General features: G+C 42.4%; 1 protein-coding gene across 2 annotated transcripts in view; it reads right to left on the bottom strand.

Annotated features, from left to right (window-relative positions):
- UNC5C (unc-5 netrin receptor C) overlaps nucleotides 1-26,701 on the bottom strand; it is a 242,362-nt gene extending 215,661 nt beyond the window's left edge. For both annotated transcript variants that reach the window (XM_062493830.1, XM_062493832.1), the window contains exon 1: nucleotides 26,578-26,701. In XM_062493830.1, coding sequence (XP_062349814.1) covers nucleotides 26,578-26,701 — 124 coding nt within the window. The remainder of the gene's footprint in view (nucleotides 1-26,577) is intronic.
- Between the last annotated feature and the right edge of the window lie 1,112 nt (nucleotides 26,702-27,813).

Below are 27,813 nucleotides of genomic sequence, written 5' to 3'. Positions count from 1 at the left end.
TCATGCAGGCACTGATATACTACCAGAAGGAGGCTCTGGCTGTGCTCTCTCTCCAAGGGGGAGACAGCCAGCCTAAGCTCTTCTCTGAGCATCACCACTGACAGTCACTCCAGAAACGCGGCATGTGCTCAACCCCAAGAGCTGAAGCACTCCACAGCTTCCACTACTTATCACCACTGCAGATACTCTGAGCAGGAAGGAAACTCTCTCTCCTTCTGACTTACCTTCTTTCTTCACCCCCCTTCCCCACTTGCAGAAAGAAAAGCTTTGTTTGTAGTCTCACAGATCTTACTGGTTTCCTTTGTTTTTCTTCCCTCCCTTAGAGATATTGTAAATGTTCATATATTTTTGTCGAAACAAATATTTGCAATTATAAAAGAATAAACTCAGGTAAAATGCCTAATGAGATGATGGAGGCAGAATGAAGTGGCAGAAAGTGTTGCAACTAGATTGAGAGACTACACTAACATGTTTCAGTTGCTTTTGTCCCTACTCTCCTCTGATACTCTCTTGGGTCCTCAGCAGTATAGATTTAAACAAACTGAAATCAGCCCATCCCATCCTATCCTGTTCTGAAAAGCAACAGTACTCTGCCATTGAAACAAATGTTTTGGTTGTGGGTTTTATTAAAAATTGGAGTGTGTTGTGGAAAAGTCCTGTACAGGCTGGTTCACTTGTACCTTACCTTTGGTGTTCTCTGAAAAGATAATGTCAAGGTGAAGTCCCATCCCTGACAGTGCTAATGGAGGTATCTCCACAGGCTGCTGAGTACACAGGGTTTGCCACCCACTGTGTCCTTCCTCCACTTCACACCACTCCCCCTACGTCAGCTACCAGACCCACTTCACAAAAAATTCTCAATTTTACCCACCACAGGCTATTACCAATGTTCCTTTTAACTTGTTTCCCAAGACAAATCTGACTTTTATGTGCAGTGTAAGTCAAAGGTGATAACAAAGCTGTTGAGACTTATGTTTCCTGAAACCCAGTAACTCAAAGGTATATTTCAAAATAACCACAGCAATCCTGATTGGTGCTGAAAAACAGAAGCAAAAAGATAAAGTAGTGACAACACCTGAATTATCATGCTCTTCTTTACAAGTTATATATAGCCTCATTTCTTTCTTAGTTTTATTTACAATCCAATCTGAGTATTATCCATCTATGTTTGCTGGTTTTGCCAGTATTCACAGAATTACTTTCATGGAAAATTTTTATGTACACTTTCCTCCCAAAGTCTTTGTGTTGGCAATATACCATTTCACCTGGCAAGGTATACAAAATATTAAGAGCCTTTCCTGCTTCCTAGCAGTAGAAAATAATAAATCATAAGTATGCTGCTGACACCCCTAGATATGCAATACATCTTAAATACAAATTTCCAGACAAATGATCAATCACACCACAACCTGATGGACTTTAAAGAATCACAAATAATTTCAATGCTACCTTATGCAGAGGCTGAAAAACAGTGGTGAGGATGACTGAAGGAATCACAGAAATTAAATCTAGTGACACACTGACAAATACGCTAATCCACATTAATGCCTCTGTTTGCTCTGGGAGATAAAAACCATTACAACTAATGACAGAATCAACCTTATCAACGGCATCCAGAGAGGCAATGAAATATTTGGATATCTGCTGGGACAGCTTCTGAAAATAGTCTGCAGAATTCAGCCAGAAGCTTTTTGAAACTGGTTTCTGAGAATGGAGGGTTTTTTTAAGACAGGGTGGTCTCCTCACAGGCAGAGCCACCACCAGAGGTAAACCTGCTGCTGTGACCACCCTACAAAACAGTGTGCAGAAACACAATATGGCAGTGAAAAGCATGCAAATGAACTGAAGGTTTGAGAAATTCCAAAAATGATCACATTTAAACCCAGAATATTGGGAAGAAGTGAGGGCAGAAGGAGGTAGGGAGAAAGGCAGAGATAAAACTCTGGAAAATTATTTCACATAGTCTTAGGAAGAAGAAAAAGTTGGAAGGAAATGCTGAAGTTATGCTGGAGAAAATTTAACATACTTTAACATATTTCTGCTTTCATTTGATTTATACCTGGGAAATAGTGAGAACAGACAGCTACTAGGGACGCTGTCTAAATACAAAGCAGAGAGCAAACCCTAGCAGCATGTCTTTTAAAAAAGGAAGAAAATATACCAGTTTTCAGTAACATGCTTTCATTGGTAAAGTCCCCATACAAAATAGTTTACACAACACCCCAAAGTTGCCTGCATGTATTTTTGTAATCAGAGAGCAAGACAACAAAAGAATTATTTTTGCCGAGAGACTCAAATTGACTGGAGAGCTTTGCCTCCCAGATCTGGTTTCCATGCCACTCTTTACTTGCCAACAAAGCCTCAACTATCAGCACACAAAAATGAAGAGTTTCCTGAACTTTTAAAAAGCAGCAGGCTTGTGGTTTTTTTTTGTTTTTTTTTTTTCCATTGGGGCTGATGCCAAGAAAACTGGTAAATATTAGATTAATTAAACTACATATGCAAATACAACTAACAAAACAGCTGCAAGAGATTAAGGCACAAACATGCTGGTATATCCTGGTATACCCCCTCGATGTGTTCTGTAGAGTTAGATTATCTGAAGACTTTGTTCAATATTCCAGATTACAAACCAGTACCAAGCTCATTGCTCACCACAACAGACATCCTGGCTGTTCTGCTGTGTCTTTTTTATACCCTTTCTTGAAACAAAGCCGCACTTGTTAGGGTCATTTTCAAATATTTTACACAGAATAACAGGATGACCCAGGTTGGAAGGGACCTTAAAGATCATCTAGTTTTAACCTTCCTGCCATGGGCAGGGACATGTTTTACTAGACCAGGTTGCTCAAAGCCCCATCCAGCCTGCCTCGAACTGTTCCAGGAATGGGGCACCTACAACTGCTCTGGGCAACCTGCTCCAGTGGCTCACAAACCCCACAGTAAGACATTTCTTCCTAATATAAATCAGTTTAAAGTCATTATTCCTTGTCCTAGCCTTTCACATGCCCTTGTGAATATACCCTCTCCATCCTTATTGCAGGCTTTCTTCAGGTGCTGAAAGACCACAATTAGGTCAGCCCTGAGCCTTATCTTTTCCAGGCTGAACAGACTCAATTCTCTCAGCCTTTCCTTATAGGAAAGATGCTCCATCCCTCTGATCAACTCAGTTTACCTCCTCTGGACTCATTCCAGCAGGTCTACATCCTTTCTGTGCTTGACTTCCAAGATTATTAATACATAATTGACTGAGTATTGTGACGCCTCAAAATATTCCACAGAAAGACAAAGACTGAATATGGAAAGCACAGTATCTCCATGTCATTAGGAGTGGGCAGTTTTATTAGATACATGATTCCAGTTTCCCAGCTCAAGCATTTGCCCTACCACGTATAAATTAAGTGAAGCAGATTTATTTGCAGTATAATGTACTGCACTATGTACTAAATTACTGAATTTATTACATGCTAGATTTCAAAACAGTCTTTTAAGAAGTATTTTCAATAATCCCAGTATCAAAGCAAGATTTAGAGTGGTAAAATGTATAATAAAATACATTTGAGGAAAGAACAAAACCTTCAAGTATTTTCCCTACCCTGCGTAAATGAATGGCATTTCTGAATTTAATTCATACATAGGCAAAGAACCCATACAAAATCTCATTGACACTAAATTCCTACTAGAATGTCTTAACAAAGACATAAGTAGTGTGTAAGTTACTCTCTATCCATGAAAAATTATAGTATTACACCAAAGAGAATGGAATATCCTCAGGACAACATAAAATAATGCAACTCCATTCTCCTCTGTTTTTATCAGCAGTTTAAATTCTTCAATAATCTGACCTTGAAAGCAACAGACAAGTAAAAGGCAGTTCTGAACATTTTAACCTTAAGAATGTTTTGCACAGGAATAGAATAAGACTGGGTCTCCATGTAGAAGTCCTAGTCATGGTACTGGAAGGGCAGCTAGAGGGTGGACAGCCCAAGGTGATTGCAACTATATCATTCTTCTCCTTTCATTTTGTTCAGTACTTAGTGCAGCATTTGGACGAAATAACCTAATATCCACAGGGTACATAGATTTCTGATTTGCAAGAAATGGGGAAGAATATAAGAAGGAATTCATCTTGTGCAAGGCAAAAACAATGCCAGAAAAAGTAACCATAAAGAAAAGGCATGAAAGTTGTTTTATACATTATGCCACTAATTTTTGAATTCAGAGTTCGGTGAATACCAGAGGATGAGCTTCACTTGAAAACCTCTGCTAGTTGTTTGCACACAAGCAGCATAAATACAGCACATACTAAAACCACAGCTCTATCTTGGCCCAAAGCAAGCCCCATTTCTCCAGCCAGCAGTTTCAGAAGTGTCTAGCACAGGCTATCCCTGCAGTGAAAATTGCAACATAATTCATTTTACTGTGACACTGAGAACAAACCCTCCACATCTGAACAGCAAAATACAGTTGTGAACTGTGAACCATACCAAGAGAGAACTGACTTGCTCTGCAGAGCTGGGTTTTTTGGTTTGTGTGACCTTCTGTAGAAGGTGCCGGGCTCAGCTGGCCTCCCCCAGGAGCATCATGCATCTCATTAGAGAAAAGGCCTCCTACAGTTGTGACAGAAATGAGTACCTGAGGCAGTTCCTACAGGATCCGATCATCAGGGTGTCTTGAGGACTGTGCATAACTCACATTGTTACATGAAGCCTGCAAAATACCACGTAGGGGGAAAAAAAAAAAGTGGGAATGATCCCTGCATGGGGAGGGATGCTTTTCAGCAAAATGCCCGGACCATGAAACACAGCCAGAAAGCCAAGGATAGTTTAAAAGTCACTGCAACAGTCACATTTTGCAGCTAATAGTGATCTGAACAAAGATTGCACTCTTGTTCTGCACTTCTGAAACGCAAATGGTTTTTCTGTCCATTTGTCCAAAACATGTTGCATTCTTGGCTGAAGTTGTGGGGAGTTCATTTTCCTTCCCAGACTAGTCAAATGAGTGTGAGTGCTTGGGACATATCTTATCCAGGCTGTAACCCCTGCTTCTGAACTTGGGAGGAATCTGACTTGCCTATTAAAGCATATCTGGTGCCAAAACTGCTGTACCCTAGTGGTGCTTCTGTGCAGGAATTCTAGGATTCCAAAACCCATGTGGACCCAAAGGTATATTACAAGGTAGCAACAAAGGTATTCTCAAGTTCAATAGCAGGCAGAAATCTCACTTAGCCTGGAGAAGTCACCGGTTCTACCTTGGAGTCCTGAGAAGCCCTCAGCACCAAAGGAACAATAAAAACAGCCATGCTTGTAACAAAGGTCATAACTTCTTAACTTCTGTAAAGCAATAAATGCCAAACTGCAGGTAAGAGGTTATGAATGTTAATGGATTTACAGATTGATGGGAAGTGCTGAGTGGCAGGAGTCAGTAGAGTCAGGAGGAAGGTGCAACCCATCCAGAGAGCAGGGCCAAGCTTTCAAAAACAGTTCATGGTTTTGCCCAACTCTACCATGGGATCAAAGCACAATGCATGTTAGAGAAGCCACACAAAGTACTTTAAGAGGAGCACCCTGAGGTCAGTAGTTATTTTTCCCCTTTGATACACATTGCCCTTTTTCCACATCCATAAATCACTCAGCTGTGCAAACTGGGGAAGCCAGACAGGGGCAAGGCAGCAACACATGGCAAAGGCCTCATGACAGCTTTTCTTTTCCTGACAGACACACCAGCAGCACCTGGCACAGATGTCTGGCACAGATGTGCTCACCTGCAGGCACACAGAGCTAGGTGTGTACAGCTCAGGGATGAAGGAAGCTGAGTCACCAGGACAGCAATCCCAGCTGTGCCCAGGCAGCCAAATGACCCCCATCAGACTGCTGCATGTTCCTGCCTTTGACTGGGGCTCTGAGGCACTGACAGCTTTGTTTACACTCACTCCTTTTGTCAGCTGGATTGTGCATTTATAGTCACCTCAGCACTGCCTCTCCTACTGCCTGGTCACCAAAGCCATTGCACACCACCAGGAAGAAAATGTAGGGAATTCTGGAGCACACACTATGCAATGTGTGTTTGCAGTGAATTTCTCAGTCCCAACTCTCCACATGTTTGTATCCATCCATTCATCTTTTTTTGTCTCTCTGTCAATCCAGTTCTTTCTCTGTCTCTTTTTCACTGTTTTCTTTTACAAAAAGTCTGTTTTCCTGATTACATACCACCTGGAAATGCAGTTGAAGATCATGTATACAATTGTGCTTCCTCCTTATATTATTACTGGAGTGCTGCAATCCAAATACTTCTTTGCATCCTTTAGCCCTAAATCTTCCTTTGATCAATAAATAAAAGAATTCTGCAGCTTATATAAAGTGGATAGAAACGAAATATTAGCAGCCATCAAAATGCTTTTAACTTTCAAATATATAAATCTATTCATGTATTGACATGTGTGAATGCAAAAAAGTTTAACCAAAATGTTCCATTAAACGGAAAATAACCAAACACCTATTCTTTGTGTTATCTACACAAGAAAACAAAATGTAACATGTTTGTCTGTCCCTTTTGGATTCACTTACATCCTGCAAGGCATTTTAGACATTTCAGGTAGCCCTGCAGTTTTGCACAATAGCTCAAAAGGTTACTCCAGCTCTTTCCTGCGGGTGCTCCCACACATGGAGACTCAATCAATGGATCTTAGAGGTATAGGTTCCAAAGGAGGAAATGAAGAGACTGTAATGTACTGCAAGTCTCCACTGTCCTCCAGTACAGACACAATTTCATAACAACCAGAGCCTGAATGGTCACTACTCAAAACATAAACCAGAAAATAGAACACATATACTATGACTTTAAAAAATACATAAAGGAGAACAGCCTTGTACTTGATTCCTGTGCTGAGAAAGGCAGCAACATCCAGCCTCCAGTTTCATGACACCTAATAAAAGCACGAGAGCTGAGCCAAAGACCAGTTCTGTGTTTTGGGATGTGCCTCTTTATAGACTGATTTTGTAGCGTTCTGAAGCAGATGGGTACTCCAAACTGGGAAGGAAAGCCATTCACACTCTGGCACAGGCAAAGTCTTGACCTGCTCTCTAATGCCCCTGCAGCAACTCCAAACCACCTACAATCTCCAGCCAACTCTGCCCTCTTCAGATACAACTGGTGCCTGACACAGGGGTGAAAAGAGGACACTTCTCTCGAATAACTGCACTGACACCAAGAAGGACTTCCAGCTGTGCAGATTTGAATGATGCATTCAGCATTGCTTCAGTACTGCAGCATGGCTGCTTCCTATGAAACCCAGCAGAGACTTCCCCTGAGCACAGCCCCCATGGGGCACAGGGGAGTAGCACAAATGAATCCCCTCACCTTCACAGCTACAGTGGTGTTGGAAATGCTCCGGGAAGACTTGTCCATCTGGCGAGGAGAAAAGGAGACTTTTATGAAAAGAGTGAGTAACAGAAAAGCTATGGAGGGGCCCCATTGGAGTCACTGAACCTCACACATGTGGGCAAGCAGGCTGGAGTAAACCACATGGCATGGAGAAAATGGGGCAGGACTGGTCCTCAGAGGCACTGGCAGAGCTGGGCCAATGACTCAGCACAACAGGGCTTCTACAACTGGGCTTTGGGAGCCCCACTCCTAAATTCATCCGTATCTTGCTGACTGCCAGTGAGGATGAGTGGCAAAGCTGAGCTGGGCCAGCACCATTTAAACTCCACACAAATCAGTAGTGCAAAATCCAGCACCCAGTTCCTACATTCTCCATAGCCTTTTCATGGAAACAAACATCACCATCAGCCATTTTCATACCACAAATTACTTCCATGTTTTCTGTGAGCCCACCAGAGCGGAATTCCTGTGTCTGCTCACTCCCCGGTCCTGCCTCATGCTCCTCTGGTTTCCGTCTAAAATGGAGATAATTATACTTGCCTCTCTCCAATATGTTTTCCCTACTGCAAATAAAAATTCACAGCATTCACTCAAAGGCTTCTGAGCTTTCACTATCCAAAGGCACCCTTTCTCAGGGGCCATGAGCTTTGTACTTCACAGCTGAGATGGCCTTCATTAATTTAAGTGACATAAAAAGAAAATATGTTTAAGAAAGTAATGGAACAATGCACTGAAAAGTCATCCCAAATCTTATTATGCATAGTTTTTAGGTTAGTGGACAATTTTTTAATCCAGTGTGTCATATTTAATGTTCTACCAAGCCAAATCTGTAGATACCCCTAGTTCTTTATATTTCTTCTTCTGCTAGCTTAATACACTGGGTCAAATGTGACTACTGTTTATTTTAACTTTGCAAAATTAATCCCAGCTTCATATTTTTGAGACAGATTGGTCCATTTTGGTACATTTCCAGAATAAATCCCGCCTGCTCTTTTAAAGTGAGACAGACTTTTGACATACCGCTGTTGTGACTGGGGAAAGCATTTCTGGCACATGTAGTGAGTGATTGACTTCTCTGCATGTTTTCATAGTCATAAATATGTGGTACCATTAGGCAGGAAAACAAAGTGTTCCCCAAAAAAATCCCTGCTAAGCACATTTCTGAGAGAATGGGTTGGTATAGATACATCATGCTCTCTTTTCTGTGCTAAGAGGTATTTAATTCTGCAAAATTCACTCACTCCCACATAATTTAAACCACCAAAATGGAACATTCTACTTTTCCTTTTCTGCACATGTAAAAAGAACAGGCAATCTTGCCAAGGTTAACTATACAATCTTGTTAGGCTTCTATAGATTTCATTAATGCCTCATAAAAGAGAATCAATAAAACTCCTTGCACGTCAATATAAAAAATGACCTTTCGATTTACTCTTTAAGATACAAAAAAAAAGAGAATCTTAATCAATAGACATTGTCAAAACTTCTCTGGTAAGAGCTCCTGAGACAGGGAGTTTAGATTAAGAGTTCTTCAGACAAGTTATGTTTCTGGTCTGAACTCTTTCCTAAGGATCTGTTTTTGATCCTATTGGGAAACTTCATTGGGACTACTCATTTTAGGCTACACACAATCTTGCAAGGCTGCTTATTAGAAGTGTGGGATTACTCACACACTGAAGCACAGATCCTTGTACAAGTGCCATCATAATTCAAAGGTTAATAGGACTGCTCACAAGGGAAAGGATTTATACAGAACTGTGCCTTTAATTTCATTCTTGCTTCAAATTTTCCTTTGACATGTTTCCTTGTGCATGAAAGTCCACAGTGCTTAAACTGACTTTTTCAGCTCCTTTCATGTAATTTACAGTTTAGCATACCCAGCAACCACACCAAAATGACAGTTTCCTAAAGCATCCCAGCAGGAGAGCTGGTAACAAATACCTCTGTCCTGGTATCAGTGTCAGCACCCAAAAAACAAGGGCCTAATCCATGGTCTTTTCACTGATACTTTGCATCTATTTTGCTCCAAATTCACCACTCAGACAGCTTGTGGGATCCCAGTTTACATTGCCTTTGGGTTTTACAGTGTCTTCTAGCATTCAAATATAATAATGACCCACTGATATCTTACTAATGGCTAGATGGACCAAGTCATAAAATTGTTCTAAGTCCCCCCTTCCACTTTTTGCAAGTTTTCTCAGGTGGATAAGGAACAGTCTCATATTAAAAACAATGAAACAATCCAAAACAAACAACAACATCAAGAGATAAACTGGTGGCAATAGTAAATATTTTTCCTCTTTTAAAGTACCTCTGTTACTTAATGTACCTCCTACCCACAATATAATATAGTTCATATAGACGATGATATATTTGTTTTAAAAACTACCAAATCTTAAGTTCATGTGACTTTTCTTTTGGTTTTCAACAAGTTTCTTGTCCCTGCCTGCCTAAATTCATCCTGAATAGTCTTCCTGAACTGAGGATCCTGAAGTCATTCCTGAAGCAGGGAAGCCCAGAACCTCTTATGTCAGGGACACATTCAGTCCACTTAATTGTGAACAACTGGTGGTGTGGGATGATAGTGGGGCCACTCACAGTCATTTGGCCAGACCAGTCCTCTTTCTGCATGCTGGTGTCCTATGAAATGGAGCAGCAGCTCCTTTATCACTGCCTTCTCCTACTGACTCAAGTATCCATGCACAATATACCTGACCTTTAAACAGGCTGCCTACATGGTTTGTGTCTGTCTCGTGGTTTTCAAGTGGCTGGTAGATACATACTATTCTGCTTCCGCCTTTCTCCAGCCTCAAATCCCCCAGGTTTGTTCCCATCCCAAGTTTTCATAGAAGAGAAAAGAATGTTTAGTCTATTCCTTGCATTTTGGGGGGAAGAGGATGCTTGAACTTATACAGTGCAGTATTTGTCTTACCACACTAGCAAATAAAGCCTGCAGCGTATTCAAAACTCTTAACTCTACAAAGAAATGTATGTTTTCCACTGTTACTAATATTTGAAATCATTAATCCTAGCAGGATCATTTCCCCCATGTTTTAATTTTCTATTGTCTACTTTATAGGAGACAATGAGGACAATCAAGCTCTATTTCTGTAAATACCCTCTAAGATGATCAAGTGATTGGTCATTGCCATAGCAAGGAAGATGGTCTTGACGGTAAACAACAAAATTCATCTCAGGTTTTGTTCAGAAAGTAGGGTGATGTTCTGATAACAAAAAACTGCAGAGGGTTGGGGCAATGTGAACAGCCCCTTCATTTTAATTACTAAGTCTTTGAAGAGGCTTTGCAACAGTGGGATAGTGGGTGATTGCAAAAACTTCCAAATAAGTTTTGTTTTTAATAAAAAGCTTCAAACAATTTGTAGTCATAAACCAGCATTTTAATTATTGCTCTTCCAGATGCCTATCTTTTCTTTAGGTTCTCCTAAGTGGGACAAGATCTTGTAAAGATACAAATATTTTCCTCCTCATTTTAGTGGTAAATAATCTCTCTCTCTGTTAACATTGGGACTGTTCTCTGATGTACTTTGCAGCATCTGCTCCCTTTTCTCCACAGTTCTTTTAAAAGCGTTCTTAGAGTCATGGAAATTTTTTCTGTCCAAATAGACCAGATAGAAATCTCTCCTCCAGGAAAGAGTCTTACAGAAACCCTGACTGTTAACAGCTCTCAGCTGGAGCAGAACTGAGGCACTGAACTTAGGGAAGCTGTGCTGGTTTACACAAAATGAGAGGTTCAGCTGCAAGCATATTTTGTGAAGGCCAGCTCTTCTACTTAGTTCACCATTCTGAGCATAATCAGAAGTTTCAAAACCTAGAGCCTGTAGGCTGAAATTTATTGGGAACAGATGGGGCTAAGCAGCACACACAATTTACCTGTGTACCTTAATAGCATAATATATATTTATAAGCATAAATAAAGCAGCTGGTCTCCATTTCCTAGCTAATGAAAACACCCTTGGCCTTCCTGAACTCCAGACCTACACTGCCACAACTGCTTGGTCTTCACACACACAAGTCCCATCTGTTGGCCTGAGTCATGAAAACCTGGTGTTGCACAATTTTTCATTAATAATTTTGTCTCTGTCCTGGTTTCCGGTGGGATAGAATAAGTTGTCTTCCTAGTAGCAAGTATGGCACTTTATTTTGGATTTCAGATGAGATTAATGGTGGCAACACACTGATGTTTCCAGTGTTGCTTGGCAGTGTTTACACTGAGTCAAGGACTGTCCAGCTTCTCACCCCACCTGCCAGCAAGGGAGCCAGGAGAGGACATAAGTTGGGAGGAGACACAGCCAGGCCAACTGACCCCAAGAAGTTTATTCCATAGCATATGCTGTTATGATCAGTATACAAGTGAGGGGGAAAACCAGGCAGGGGCTGCTGCACAGGAACTGGCTGGGCATCACTTAGCAGGTGAACGATTGCACTGTGAATCACTTGCTTTGTGTATTCTAATTCTTTTGTTGCTGTTTTTAATACTACTGTTATTTTCCTTTTCTGGCTTATTAAACCAGCTTTATCTTGATCCATGAATTTTACTTTCTTTTCTTCCCCCAGTTCTCTTTCCCCATCCCACAGTGCAGGGATGGAGTGAGCCTGTGGATGTGTGGTTCTCGCTACCTGCTGGGTTAAACCACAACAGGCTCCTACAGGAAGGCTCAAGCTGTCAATTAAATTATGGCAGCAGCTGAAATCTAAAGGTCACATCGTCTAATATGAAATAACACTGCATTTGATAAACAGCACAAGTCAGAAGAACTAACTTTTGAAGGTCGGACTATTGCCAGGTAAAGTGCTGTACTCTTGCAGGTAAGCACATCTTCCCAAATGATATTTCATGGGCAGAAAGACACTTCCTTAGCAAGAAGCTTTAAGCTGGGTTTGTGGGAAGGAAACATGTAGACTTACACAAGACATTTCAGTCCATAAATTCCTTGTGGTTAGTTAATTATATATCCTAATAACTTCCCAATGACAGTGTGTGGATGCAGCCTGCACATACACAAAACAAAGCAATTTAATATTGTTCATACACTACAATGTTCTCAAGCAATGACTCATACTTCAGTGCAAGTTCTCATCCCACAGTAAGTTAAGAATTGGGACTTCAGCTTTCCAAAATTAAAGTACTGCATTCAGGAGCCCCTGTGATATTCCTAGAGAGAGTGACTTGCTAAATGATTTGCAGCAACACATTTGCAAATCATATCCAGGGATCCCCAGGTGCCTGTAGGATGATAATAGGGACACCTAATACTAATGACACGTATCACCACATAGTTTTGCACAGATCAAAATATGTTGATGTATCTCAAAATGTTTGCCATCTAAAATCAAGGCCAAGGAGTTCCCTCTTGCACAAACAGGCTTTGTGTATCCCCTCAAGGATGCAGGGAGGGAAAAAAAAGAACTGCTGTGACATATCCCAGTGTTACTTCCTTCCTCGTAACAATTGTCAGTTATGGTTTTTATTTTGGGGGGTGGGATCCGAAGCTTCAGAGGTTCATAGCTCAGAGGGGGCAGTGTTCCTGAGGAGCCTGGCACAGTTTTGAAGACAAATGGTTTTTTTTCAGAAAGTGCAACAGCCAGAACATTTGAAAATTTATTTCAACTCTAGCAGGGGAATCCAACGGCAGAATAAGAGTAAAAAATTCCCAAAGTGGATTTTTTTCAAATTTGCCATTCTAAATAGTACTTTAGTTACTTTATTTCTTATTTTCTTTTAGAAGTTAAAGAAAATTTCCAAGAAAACAAAAATTGAAAAATGTTGTCTTTTGCACAAATACTTTCTAAGGTCTTTTCTTGGTGCAGGGTAAAATGCCTTGAGGGATAATCATAAGCCTTTTCTTGAACCTTCGAGGCACTTTCTGAACTGAACAAACCATGCACGAAATCTGAGCTCTCAAAGATGATTTAGTAGCCTCATGCAACCCCAAATATTCTGCAGTAGCCAAATAATCACATTTTCTTCCTTCCATTTAAATACCAATTCAAAGCAATCCCAGAAAGAGGGGGCCCAGTACATAACCCAGTATCACAGGTCTCCAGCAAGCCTAGCTCCTGGTCACCTTTGGTTTCCCAGCCCTCTGTGCCACCTGAATTAACAACATAACCAGCTGCCTCTTAGTGTCTTATGCACATCTTTCAGGCTTAGTATACAATACACAGACATCCAGACAGATAAAAATAGTAAAACTTTGAGAAAGACAAAGAGCATTGGCACTGCAATGCCTTCTCCAATATAAAATATTCATTGTTGTATTGAAGAAATTGTTCCATGCCAGTGTGAATGGCGTCATTTTGTTAGCTCCAGCACAATTTAATTACATCATTTTCCCAGCTCATGATGTGTATATATTTACTTTTTTATAATAAAATACAATGTTTTTTAAAATAATTTTCAGGCAAAGTAGTGTGAAAGATTAGGAAGGAACATATGGTAAAAGTAATTTTTGACATATGTTTTATCCTTAAAACCCAAAAGTGGATTCAGTATTAAAATCAAAGCACTCTAAGTATATTATGAAATATTTACAGCTGTTATTACTGCTTGATTTATGTGTGCCAGAGACCAGATTATTCAGGCTGGTTTCACAAGCAATATGTCAGTAAACAGGATTTTGTTTGGTAATTATATTAAACATGTCCATATAAGCTTTGAATTAATTATAAACTGTATTTTACTGTACTTGATAAAAGCACTAAGCAGCAAGAACTAACGATAGCAGAAAGGTCTCCTCTCATTTTCAATAAAGCTTTCCATGTGAAAATCTGTCAACATGAAAAAGTTGCTGCTTGTAATTAAAACCAGGCTTTAGTTCAGTAATATGTTTACATGTTATGTTCCAGAAGGGGGAAAAATGCAATTAAATTATTCTCCTTAAACCCTACGGCTCGCAAACACACAATCTGCTCTGGGCACGCTACTGATGTCAGCTCCTTCAGCAAGGAAGACACAATCAGGCTTGGCCTCACGACATGTTTGAGAGTTTTGCACCACTAACAGTGTGATGAGAGTGCAAGGGAGCCCTCAAGATAGATCCACAGCGTGTTTGCAGTGGGTTTGTCTGCCCACATCAGGCATTTTAGCTGTCCTCCTGTCAGTACTTGCACAAGGCTTCGCTAATGGACAGATAATGACATAGCAGAGGCAGAGGAGGTTACAGCAGTATTTCACCAGACTTGTCAGTGAGTGACTCCTTACACCTCTGCTCCAGTTCTCACATTAACTTACTGAGCCACTCCTTGCCTGTTTCCACAAAGGATTCATAGCACAAGGTCTATTCTCAATGCGGACATCAAAGCGACTCCTCTGAATTAGACCCACTGCCAAACCGGGTGCTAAACGGTGTTTCTGTGGGTGCCAGGACCACAGCACTGGCACCTCAGCCTGCTGGGTGCTTCTGAAGATGAACAGCAAGTTCCTCACCTGTTACACTTCTCAATGCTAAGCACACATGGTTTTTCCACCACACTTTACAACCCTTTTTTGATACATGGAGATGGGTGAATGCTGTTTGCTGTGCCACTGGTTAACTAGAATTTTCATAACATAGGATACAAACACTACTCTGACACATCTAAAGGTTTTCACGCTGCTGTCATGAGACATATTTCCTAAACAGCCAGGAAACGAGCTTCTTCCATAGCAACCCAGTTTTCCATGTGAGGAAGCATCTTACAGACTTCAGTATAAATTTTTCTCAAACAAGGTCATATTATATTGAATGATAAAAAAAAAAAAAAACCAAGCAGATAAGCAGCTCTGTGCTTATCCTGTATTACGAAAGCCTGTACACTACATTTGTTAATCTAGCTTTAATTCAGAGACCTGACACTCCCTGCTTTTCTTGTATCCATTTTTGTTTCTCATTAATGCAACCAGATGGTGACTTCAGTTTGATTACAATTCTGCCTATTTTAATGTGAACTCTTCATCTTACTACTATCAGATGACATTTGCTTTTCTTTATGTACATAGCTTTAGGAAAAGTACAAAAGTGCTATTGCTGTGTTACATGAAAAATTCCAATATACATTTAGCTGACATAGCATCAGCTGGTGTTTAAACTTGGCTTAGCTAATGGACTTCTAATGTCACTGGGGTTGTGTGCAGTTACTGGCTATTAGCAGGAATGGGTCCTTTCTATAAAAATCACTTTTCCTCAAGTGTGTTGTTTGAACATTCCTTCCCCTGATTTAGTGACTGTCACCAAATACAAAACAAATGCAAAGACACTGGAATCTACTGTTATCTTTAAAACCAACTTAACCTCAGCCTGGCCTCCATAAATGAAATATGCTCTGCACTGGTACTAGTGAATACAAAACTTAAAAGACAAAAGACCAAATTTTCCTTGCCTTGCTGCAGAGAGTAAATCCCAAGAAATCCAGTGAAAATAATCAGACAGGAAGTAAATTTGACCACAATACTGTTATCCATTGATTTCCCTAAACAAAAAAAAGGCAATGAAACCAAGTACTGGTAAAATAAGCTGATCAGTAAAACAAAGCAGATTACTAGTACACAAAAACTCACATTGCCACTTCAATTCATTTTCTTTGCAAACGTTTCTCATAAATGCAAATTTAAAACTTTATTCTTGAGACCGTAAAATGACAGAAAGGTTTATAAAGTAAGTAATTAGATTAGGCATTTAAATTATTTTCTTTTTAAGATTTGGAAGGTTTTATCTAATAGCCATGTCTACTACAAGGAATTAGTATATAACTCAGGGGGCACAGAGGGAAGAAGAAGATTCACACAAGAATATATCAGAACAAACAAAGGACAAAAGTCATCAGCTGAGCAGTTTTGCCTTTTTCAGTGCTCATGAAAGCATATGGCACTTTTCATTCTACTGCCTCTACCAGGATAGCAACTGCTTTTGTTACCAGCCACCAGGCTGCACTAACTTAAAACTTCAAACCCCATGATTTTAGTGGCAGAGGTCTTCAGTTCAAAAACAATTGCTAGTACAGGAAATTGCCACACATTTGTGTGTAATAGATATTTTCGTGGTTATCTGCCTATAGTTGGTGACACTTGGCTGCCAGCGCTCTTATCTAAAATATCATAACGAAAAGCCAAGCAAAACATCTACCTTAAAGAATCTTGCTAACTTGTTTTCAGGTGAGGCACCATGTTAATCTCTCTACAGGAAAGACTTACATTGCTTACATTACATGGAAGAGAAATAGAAAGCCTGAAAGTTATTCAAATTATTTAGCTTCAAAAAATCAAAAAGGAAAAACCCTAATGAAAAAAACTTGCCACCAAGTAAGATGAGATCAAGGTCTGTTCATCCTAGAGTCGCACTCCACTGTGTCAACATCTTTTTAGCACAGAAGCAGATCAGGTTCTGGCATGTGCTGGCTCAAATTAATGGAGCTACATTTGGTGGTGGTCATAACCTGGCCTTGTACCACATAAGTCTATCCTTGGTATAAACATCAGGCATTCAAATAAATAACAAAACAAAAGGAAACTGATAGTGAAACTGACAGGTCCAAGTACTGAACTTTCTAGCTACAAACTTCCTAGCTGCTTTTGAAGTAAAATATTAGGAACTTCCTATTTGCTCCAGTACAGCTATTTTGAATGGTGAAGAGAAGGAAAACCTGCACACCTATTCTTGCCAGCAGAGATCTACTGCATAAGATTTCTGCATCTTGTTTGAGCAAGAGACCAAAAAAGTTACCCTCACTTTCAAAAACTGGTGAGGAAGCAGAAAGGAAGTCCCTCAAGCTAGGTTTGAAATGTCTACATGAAAAGAATTTGTAATGGGGACAATGATTTGCAAAAAAATAGTGCAGCTTTGGGACCAAAAACTTTTGAACAAGGAATACAAGTATTACATGAGACAATTCAGCAATATTTTCTGTGAACAGCACTTGCAGAGTCTTCCACATTTAATTACAATTCATTCCTTAACCAGACAGAGTTCTAGTTTCCACAATGAACACTGATTTTTAGATGAAGTGGCCAAGATTAACAGAGGAAACTTTATCTCTTCCTGGTTGAAACCACTAGAGAGATTTATACTATTAACAGAGGTTCATGCAGCACAGATTTCTCTATAGTCTCATCTGAGAGCAGACATGAAATTTCAGTGTGGACACCTCGCTGCTTGCCCTCTAGCCCCAGCTATTCATTGTTAGCCACAGCCACTCATCTTTTGTATGTGTAGAGCTGCAGAGCAAGACAGAGACAGAGACACAACATTGTCGGCAAAGGGAAAAGTAAGAAGGATACATCTGTGCTGACTCCATGAGCAACTGGCAAAACTTAGAGATAAACTAATGAAAGAGAAAATTCATCCTGACTAAGGCAATGTGCACATCTGTACTTGGAATTATTCCTGCTAAGTGCCCGCACTTCAGTCAGTGTAGGTAAATCCAGTGCTCATGAGAACAGAATTAGTCTCGCATGCTATTGCATTTCTCACCCCTTGATTTCAGTATGACTGAACTTAAGCAATTAACCTCATTCAGAGACTGTATTACTATTTTTCACTCACTATGTAAACTTTCCAGTATAAACACATATGTTGGAAGTGGATAAGACAAGAAATGTATTTAAACAACAGACACACCATATCATAGAAGTGCAGCAATTCATATTTAAGCCATTATTTTAGTAAATTGATGGCTGTAATGTAAGTCTCCAAGAAGCTCTGAATTACTAATAATCCTGTGGTGATCCCTTTTCAGTGTCATGTACAATGCACTAAAATCAAGCAAAGAAACACCTGGGGAACAACTATTTGTTCAAACAAGTTTCCAAAACGGTTGCAATAAAGTCAGCCTCTTCTGACAGATCATTCAAGGCTTACTTGCACATTTTCTTGTATCTAGCTGATGAAATTCAAAATTTCTCAAACAACTGCATCCAGGGCTCAGGGGACCAAGAAAAGCGCAAGCTTTCCCTTTTCTCAAAGGATACACCGCTAATCCACTGAGATTAACATTTCAACCTCTCACTCAATATAAGACTAAGAAATAAAGCTACTTTACCTCTTGAAAATAACTAAAAAGGGATTGGCAGGAGCTATGTAACAAGAAAATGCTCTGCTGTTGCCAGGCCAGTGAAATCTATCTGAGCTCCTTAGCATTATTGTTGAAAATGTTCCTGCAACAAGAGAAAAAAAGATACTGATTTAATTGCCTAGGCAACCTCATAGCTTTTATGACTCATAAGGCAACAGAGTCCTCTGAATTGTAAGTCATTCATTCAGATGAATGAAGTACAGTTGAATAACATAGTCCTGAATCGCAGATTAAACCCAAATGAAGCAAAACAGCCCAGGACAGTGATTCTTTTTCCATTTACAACAGTGCTGCAGTCATGTGCTGGATCTGCTCTTCCTCCTTCCAAATTTGAGATAACACTGTGGATTGCACTGGGCAAAGCAAATCATTCCAAACTGCCTACCACCAGAAAGTCAGAGTTTCTAGGAAGCATCCCTATTCCTGAGCAACAGTATATACATTTGCCTGTTCCTTTGTTCTAGTTCTGGCCAGCACATGGTTAATTTTTTGCAGCAGCCAGGAGGGGGCATGGCTAGGACCCAGCGATTATACTACCCCAGCTCACTTCATTTTCCAGGGATGAGGTGAAGGGCTGTCTTCCAAGTCTGGGCAGTGTGGCAGAGGGAGCAGTCAGGTATTGCTGTGGTCAGGGAGTTCCCATGTGAATCATTCACCTCTTTCTCTTCTGTTGGCAGTATTGTTGCTGTACACTTTCTTACCTAATTGCTGTTCCAAATAAATTGTTCTTAGCTCAACCCATGAGCTTTATATTTTGTGCCTCCAATTCACCATCCCACCTCAGGAGAGAGGAGAACAGAGGAGGGAGAGAGCGAGCAGCAGGTTGTTTGGAGGGTCTCAGTGGCAGGGACTAAACTGAGCAGTACCATTCCTAACCCATGGCATCTTTTCATACATATTCCTAGATTACAGCAGATATAAAGAAACCGTCAGTGAGACTCAAGAATTTCAGCATTGAGAAGGTACCTGAGAGCCTCCTTCTGAATGTAGCATTCCACCTACAGCATTCCCTCTTTCTTCAGACAAGAAGACTGGAATGGAGCACCAGAGTCTTGGCTACTCAGAAAACTTGAGGCCATGTTTTGGTTTCCCTTACACATTTGCTGTGCACACTTGGGCGATTCCCCTAGACCTCTTCCACCAAATAGCAATAAACACTGGAAACTTTCAAATCCAGCAAAATAGAGATTGAATAACTAAGGCAATGTTACAAATAAGGACTTCACCTTGTCCCCAGCAGCACAAGCAAATAGCAAAATTTTGCTAAAGGCAACTGTAGATATTCCACACAAGAGGTATCACCGAGACAAGCATGCTCAGCTTTTTGGGTGCCTGTCCTGTCCTGTCTGTGTAAGACTCACAACAAAGGAAAGTGAGAGTTTGAGGAGGTGCTGAAGCACTGCAGCATCACATACTGACAGGAGAGATGCCCCTGCCTTGACGGGATTGTTGGGCTGCCGTGCAAGCTAGAGCAGCATCGCTTGTATTTAGGGAGCAGCAAAGGTACTCACCTAAATTCAGTATTGCCTGACACTCCCTGGTGGAAATAAGGGCATGTCTGGCACCACTGAGAATCTGGATCTCCATCTCAATCTCCATTTCAATCTGCATCACAGTAAAATCAGTGTGATTTACCAAAAAAACAAACAAAAAAAAAAACAAACAAACAAAAAAAAAAAAACAGCAAGATCTAGAGAGCACTGTAAATATATGCCTTAACTCGTACTAACCAGGACTCTAAATGAAGTCTAACAGTGAGGTTTTTCACTACGCTGGTTGAAATACATGGAAATGTGTAAATGGAAAAGAAAACCATTGTTGTCAGAAGACAACACAACTTTTTAACTTCTTCATTTTCACTGAACACCTAACACATTTCCAGAGAATATAAATACAAATACTTTGGCCAGTAGGGTAAATATTCAGGGCTTTATTGACCTTTTCTCTAAAACAACTGAACCTTTCTGGTCTTGATTAAGATTTATTCCTTTTTTTTTCCAAACTCCCCTGAGCAAATAAACAAAAAGGAATTTTTTTCTCTTTTGTTTCCCTCTAGATTTTCCATGTTGATAAAAAGGGTATTTCTAAATGAGACTGTTTTTTGCAGTAAGCTCTTTCTCCCCAGCCTGAACTTCTAGATAATGTGCCAGGCTATAAAGGGACTCCCCAAATCCTGTGTTTGATGACTTGGGAGGAAATCCCATATTTCCTGCTTAGCATCCATGTGATTTGGGATGGAGTCATAAAAGCAAACAGGAAGTTGTTCTGGTGATGACTACCTAGGGAGAAAGCTATATACAAGCATCTCTGAAAGCTGGAAAAACCTCAGGTCCTGCCCGCTGCTCCCACTCACGGCACTTATTTGTGTGTGCTGTTTGTACAAGTAGAGCCAGCCTTGAGGAAAGCAACTGGAACACAGCTACAGTTTGGGGTTTTCCTTTAGCTCCTCCAGCTAGTGTACACACAGTTTTATGCTACACCCTCACACCAGAAAGATAAATCTAAATACAATAAAAACAGCGTATCTTCTGCAAAATATTTGACCAAACCTATCATAAACCCAACAACAATACTCAATAAATCATCTCCACTGCAGCAGTGGCGTTGGGGGCTGAAGCACCTACAGATGACCCCATTAAGTTAAACACAGGGGAATTAAGTATGCTCAAAATCAAGGGGAATTTTGTTGTTCCTATTTATTCTGTGTAAAGTTCTTTATAACCGTTTCTCTTTTTAGCATAATTTCAAATGCTTGCTTGCAAATGATGCAAATTAAGTGTTTCTTTGAATACAGTTTGCCTCTCAGAAGACTTAAAAACGTTTCCTTCTGATTGCCTCTTGGATAATGTTATGATGGAAAGATCCAGGGGCGCCTGCTCTTGAGACTGGACTCCACTGAGCACACACAAATAAATCACTTAAAACACCACCATTCCTTGAGTCCTTGGCACTGTACTGTGCCTCTGCACAACATTATCCTGACGCTGTACTGATGGAGGTTATAGACAACTGGAAAACCACAGCTCGTCTCTTACTCCTTTCCTTTGATTCCTGACTTGTACTCGAGAAGCTGCTTTGTACCTCCGAGCCCAACTCGCAGCAGCAGAGCCGGCTAATGCAAATGACAGACGCTGCAATTACTGCCTCACTGGCACCGGTGCTGCCAAGATCGCTGCCTGCTAGGCTTGAATACCTCCACTGGGTGGCTAACAAGATGTGCACTTCACAAACTAGCACAACCCTCTACCCACCCTGAAGGGAGGAGAGACAATGCCATTTTTTCCTAAAGGGACACAGAGACAGTTATTTATGTGAAACATATTGCATAGGCAGAGCATCCATCATTTCAAAGACTGCCTCCAGTAACAGGTTTTCAATGACAAAGCAACAGTCTGAGATTCACATTGAGCCCAATCCTCTTTGACTAAATCACAGCAAACTGTTCACTAGTCTGAGTGATGCAATTTTACCCAGGAACTCCCCTTTGCACCAGAAATTCAAACGTATTTTTTCTGATGAGCTGCAAAAGTAATTTGTTTGCCTTTTAGTAAAAAAAGTATCCAAACAGATTCCTCAAAAGACCAATGATGTAAAATCCAGAAATCAAGAAATACAGCCATACACTATAAAGCAGGTCACTAAAACCAAGATTGTTTTGCGGGTAGCATGACATAAATGTAGATTTGCTTTTCAAAGTATATATCTCCTTTGAATTCTACTTATGCACAAAATTCTCGTCATATAGTGTACAGAAATAGTCAGCTGTTGTCCTTCTCAGCCTGGACTTCTCTTGCTTTCCATAGGAAATAATTTGTTTTGTATCTTATTCAACTGAAGTGAGTAGACTGTGCCTCAAAACACCTCTCTTCTATTTGCACAAAAGCCAAGATATTTACCTGGAAAAGTCTAATAAATATAAGCTGCATTTTCTCCTTTCCTACCGCACAGACCAGCTATGGAACTGATTTGCCTGGCCTTGGCACAGAGTCGTATTCATGTTTTCAGATGTACTGTATTTGGAAAATTAAATTAGGAAAATCTTTTTAATTTGGTTAAGGCTGTTTCCTGTTTCTGAATTTGGATGTCACACACAAAGCTAGTCCCAAAATATAATGAATAACTGGGGTTTAAGACCATTACCAAAGAAAAATAAAGTTGTGTGGTGAATGATCAATATAAAGTGATTAAGTGCAAACATGCACAACTGTGGAAATGTTTTGATGCACTCTGGCATTCTTACTGTACAGAGGAATAAATGACACTGACAGCAATGCTGAACAGCCATCAGGAGGAGCCTGTATGTGATCTATATGTTTTTTTCCATAACTCTTGCAACCAGCTGCTAGAGCCTGGAGCCAGAGGAAGAAGAACTCAGATATAGATTCCCATGCTCCCAGGGAGGAATCTCTCCTGTATACACAGATTCATCCACTTAATTTTAATTCTGCTTAAACTGCACCTCTGTCAGCAAAGGGAACACAGTGGCTGCTCTGCTTTCAGCAAAGAGTACTGCAGTACTAAAATGCTACTCAGAACCAGTACAGGCGACCACATCCAGCTCAGACTTGTCAGCATCATTGAAATCTACCACAGCATCGCTTTAAAACAGATTAATGTTCCAAAGGGCCTTATCCATTCACAACAAAATACTACTTGGCTCTTGCTTTATTAATACAAATACTACACCCACATGATCAAGTACAAGAGGTCCACTGATACATCAAGATAATTAAGTCCTTTCCCTGCCTTTTTTTTCAACAAGATGTGTTTAGGTATTTAATTAGGAAATGCATCCCCCAAAAGGTTAGTACATTCACATGTTATATTTCACTTTTTCCACACTAAGCATTTTCAAACTGCTGCTGTTGCTAATACGGACTATGCTGGGGCAAGACAAATATCTGCACATATGGCTCTTTTACAGTTTTCTTTTTAAATTATCACTTTGATTTAATTAGGTTTGAGGGGTTAAGCATGAAAAATGCACTCTTGTATTGTAAAGAAACAAATGAAACACAACCTCATTAATATGTAGTCCATTTAACTTTTTTACACCATCATTATTAACCCCAAAAGCTGCCTGAACAATGCTTGTCGCTGCAGATAGATAGCCCAACCTTCCCTTTCATCCCACCTACACAACAAAAAGGTGGGAGCCACAGGATAAGTTTGATAACAGTTTGGGAGGCACGAGTGTGGGGGTTGTAGGGGAGCACAACAGCAGAAACCCAGTCTCTGCTGACTGAAGAGCCAAAGGAAAAGTTGTTCTTATGGAGATAGCACTGAAATGCCCAGCAGGGGCACGGTTTGGGGCATTTAAATTCTCATTCTGATATAGCTTATCATACAACTAGTACATATATATATAGCTTATCATACATAGTCAATGCCAGATCACAGTTGATTTTGGTTTGATAATTGCTCTGGCCCCATTCACTCCACTTTCAGAATTAAGGGCTGTCTCTAGCATTGCAGCCATTTCCTGTTCTCTCCTGATAACAGTGGAAAAATACTTAGACAGCTTCAGATAAGAAGATAAGAAATACTCCTAAAACAAAAAGTGTATTTAGGTCTGCTGAGAAGCTCACAGGAGGACGCTGAGATGCAATGATAATGAATCTGCCAGGGAATGAGGGGGGGTCAGTCACCAACCCCTCAGTTAACTAATTCATCTTCTACGAGGCAATGGAAAAGGAAGGTATGAAAGCACATGTCCCAGAAATGCTCATGGCTTTCTCAGCCTGCTTCAAATGCTAAAGATAACTGGGGAATTGAGATGAAACATATATGTTTTTGCAATGTATATACAGAATGGAGGAAAAACTTTGCCCGATGCTATATGACAAGGAAACTTCCTGAAGAGGGCATAGTTAAACTGTTGATTCATTGCCTCACTGAAGCACCGTGCACACATACACACATACATGAACACCCCCAGTGCACACACCAATCAGAAAATCCCTCAGCTCTGGGAAAGATGCCAAAACCAGGTCTGCACCCTAATTCTCTGCCTGGTCCTAGTAATAAAAATAAAAGCATATATGGGGGGGGAAAAAAAAAAAATTCAAGACAAAGAGCTATATCCCAGCCAGATTCCCTGGATTTTTCACTCTGTTGCGAAAGTTTATCACACAGCACACATTGAGAAGTGTTGATGAAGAGCTCTCCATCCCTTTCTGGGTAGGTGAGCACACCTGTGTTCTGGGGCAGGTCCCACACGTGTGTTGTTGCCCTTTGCAGAGTAGGAAGAGGGAGCCTGGTTCCTCTGCCCTCCTGGCGTTTCTGTCACACAGTGTTGAGTCACAGAAGGTAAGTGTGGAAAGGAGATACTATCCAGGAGTGTGAGGTATGAGCCCCGTGGCACTGAGATGAGCACTCTGGAACAGCCAAACTCAGGGGGTCCTCTCCTCCCTGCTCAGGCCATCTGTCATGTGAAACTCCTGTGTCCTGCCAGCAGAGCAGGCAGGCTCCTTTCCACTCCAGGTTCAACTATCTGAGGGGAGCTTTCTTCTCCAACACCCCTGACATGATATATCTGTATCAACACAGACTGATACATACCCCCTGACATGCATACGGTACTATTAAAACCTCTAAATACAAAATATCAAACCTATCTTATCTTGAACATGAAACCAACCAGTGAAAGGAAACAGTATGGAAGACAGATGAAATGTGCCATAATACATAAGGGATTTTTGTACTCTCGTTGACTGCTACCCCCTTTTCATGGCCAGATATCTGATCTTCCTGTGAGATAAATGAGCAAGGGAACGTGACTCTGAGGGGATGGAGTAAGTATCAGCAGGAAATGGATTAGCACTGCTACATGTACAGGCATGGTGTTCAGTGCACCCAGCCCACCAGCAGAAAACCTATAGCTCCATGCCTTGGAGAACAGCTCCAAGAACTCATAGAAAGCCTGCCAGGGGCACCAGGAATCAGAACAACCAGCACTGCTCTCCTGTCTAAAAGAGCACAGAGGAGTGCACTTTGTAATGGCTGGGTGAGAGCACAGGGTCAGATCTGTGCAGTTTTCACAAGTGCCTCCCCACACACATGATGTGGGGGAAATCAAACATTCTTACACTTACATTATGATAGCAACTTCAAATCGAAAATTTGGTGCATGATATTACTTCTTGGTTACATACATGTGGAAAATAAACAAAGAAGCTTCTAAAATTCGTTTTCTCTTATTAATCATATAACTGGGATTTCCAACTGCCTTAACCAGCCCACACATCTTTGCTGTATGCAGCTCTGCCCACATGCAGCAGCAGCAACCTCTCTCTTTCCCTCTCTTGTGTTCCACAAAAGCAACACATTTCCACATTAGGTCTAACTCCTGGAAAGAAAGAAGAGAAGCACCGAGAAAGTTTGTCCAGCATCAGCTCGCAGGAGAGAAAGCTTCCTGCTGTGGCTGTCAGCCAGGTGGGTGCCACACAGAGCCAGAGCTCTTTGTGATGTTCTCAAACACCCCTAAACACGCACTGAGAAGCAATACATTGCCACTTCGAAAGGAGAATTTATACAAGGGCTACAGGAAAGGCAGATCAAGATGTACTCCAGAATCCTCGACACGGGAGAGGAAACAAAATCTCAGAACATAAACACAGAAAGACGGTGACTCCCTTCGGGTGTATCATGTTTTAGGCAGGAAGAAGGAGGGCGTGGGGGGCCTTGGGGGGTTCAAGACTGACTGTCGATTGCAGAGCTCCAGGGTACGGCTTTGCCACTGCGGAGGGACACCCGCCCCGCACCTGCCTTTCCTGCCTTTCCCACGCACCTTGCCAGCCCTCAGGGCGCACCGGCGCCCCTGTTCCGCCCCGGAGGGGCTCCTTCGGCCCGAACTTCCCTTCCGCTCCCCGTGCCCCATTTGAGGACGGAGTGCAGGCAAACGCCTGTCCCAGTCAGACTCAGCACCTACAGACCCGACCCGGCCGGTACCACCGGACACTCCGGACCCCGCCGGGGGTCGTGCATGCGGGGGATTGCACTGTTCGCACATACAAACACAGTAAAAAGAAAATCACGGCATAAATTCGCATTTCTAACCCGCACACGAAGGATGCCCCAACCCCTCTCCATCCATCCATCCATCCATGCACGCATCCATCGCCTTACCTTGCGCGGCGGAGCCGGGGCGGCTGGCCCCCAGGACGGCCAGGGCGGGGAGCACCACCGTCTGCAGCAGGTATCCCAGTCCCAGCCCGCAGCGGGCCGCTGTGCCCTCCAGCCCCTTTCCCATGGCCGGGGCAGCGGGGGAGTCTGGCGGAGCCGCGGAGCTTTCCTGTGCCGCCTGTACCGACCCCGTCCCACCTCCGGGCGCGGAGCGGCGCGGAGCCCCCGCCAGGCGCTCAGGCTGCGCGGAGGGCGGCGGGGAGAGGGGCTGCGCTCGGACCGGGCAGGCAGAGGCGCTGCATGGCCCCGCGGAGGGGCGCGGAGCCGGCGGAGCGCTGCTTTCTTCCCGCGGGCGGCTCTGCGCGGCTGCCTCCACCCCGGGGGTGGGCGGGGGCCGGGGCCGGGGCCGGGGCTGGGGCTGGGGAGAGGGGGCTGCGCCGGCCGCCTGCGATAGAATGCGAGCCGGAGCGAGGAGCGGACCCAGAGGGAAGGGGGCGGGGGAGGCTGGGAGCCACCCGCCGCAGAACCGGCCCCTTTCGCCTCCTCCGCCCGCGCCCCCTGCGCGCACAGCCGCGGGCACAGGCACACGCAGATGTTGGTGCGCACACGTGCGCTCCGGCACACGCGCCGACACACTCACGGACACACACTCACAGACACACGCACACTCACGGACACACACTCACAGACACACGCACGCACACACACAGACACGCACGCTCACAGACACACGCACAAACACACACGCACCGGCACATTCACAGACACACGTACAGACCGACTCACAGACACATGCTCACACCCCCGCCCCGGCTCACCTGGGCAGGGCAGTCGGGAGCAGGCGCGGGAGCCAGGGCTGCGCTGGCCGGACCCCACTACACCCGAAGCTGTCGCATCCCCAGACTGTCCCAGGGGGTCTGACACCCCCCCCCCCCCCCCCATACACACACACACCTCCAGGACTCTAGGCCATCAGGAACATCTTTAGGGAGCCATCAAATGCAGGATCGGGGAGCCCCATGCCATACGGTGGGTACTAGTGAGCTCCCACAAGCAGCAGGGCAAGGGAGACAGATCGCACCAGGAGAGCCGCTGGAGAACCCACCCATGCTGTGGGGCATCACCCTGGGTGCCCTCCAGGGTTTCACTCTTAAGGTTGGGGTCACTCCCTTCCACCCCTTCTTGCATCCCCAAAAAGCTGCTCCTGGCGTCTGACTTCACCTCGTGCCCACCAAACCT

Source organism: Cinclus cinclus, chromosome 5 (assembly GCF_963662255.1).
Source record: "Cinclus cinclus chromosome 5, bCinCin1.1, whole genome shotgun sequence".
NCBI lineage: Eukaryota > Metazoa > Chordata > Aves > Passeriformes > Cinclidae > Cinclus > Cinclus cinclus.
This window is presented reverse-complemented; position numbering and strand designations above follow the sequence as displayed.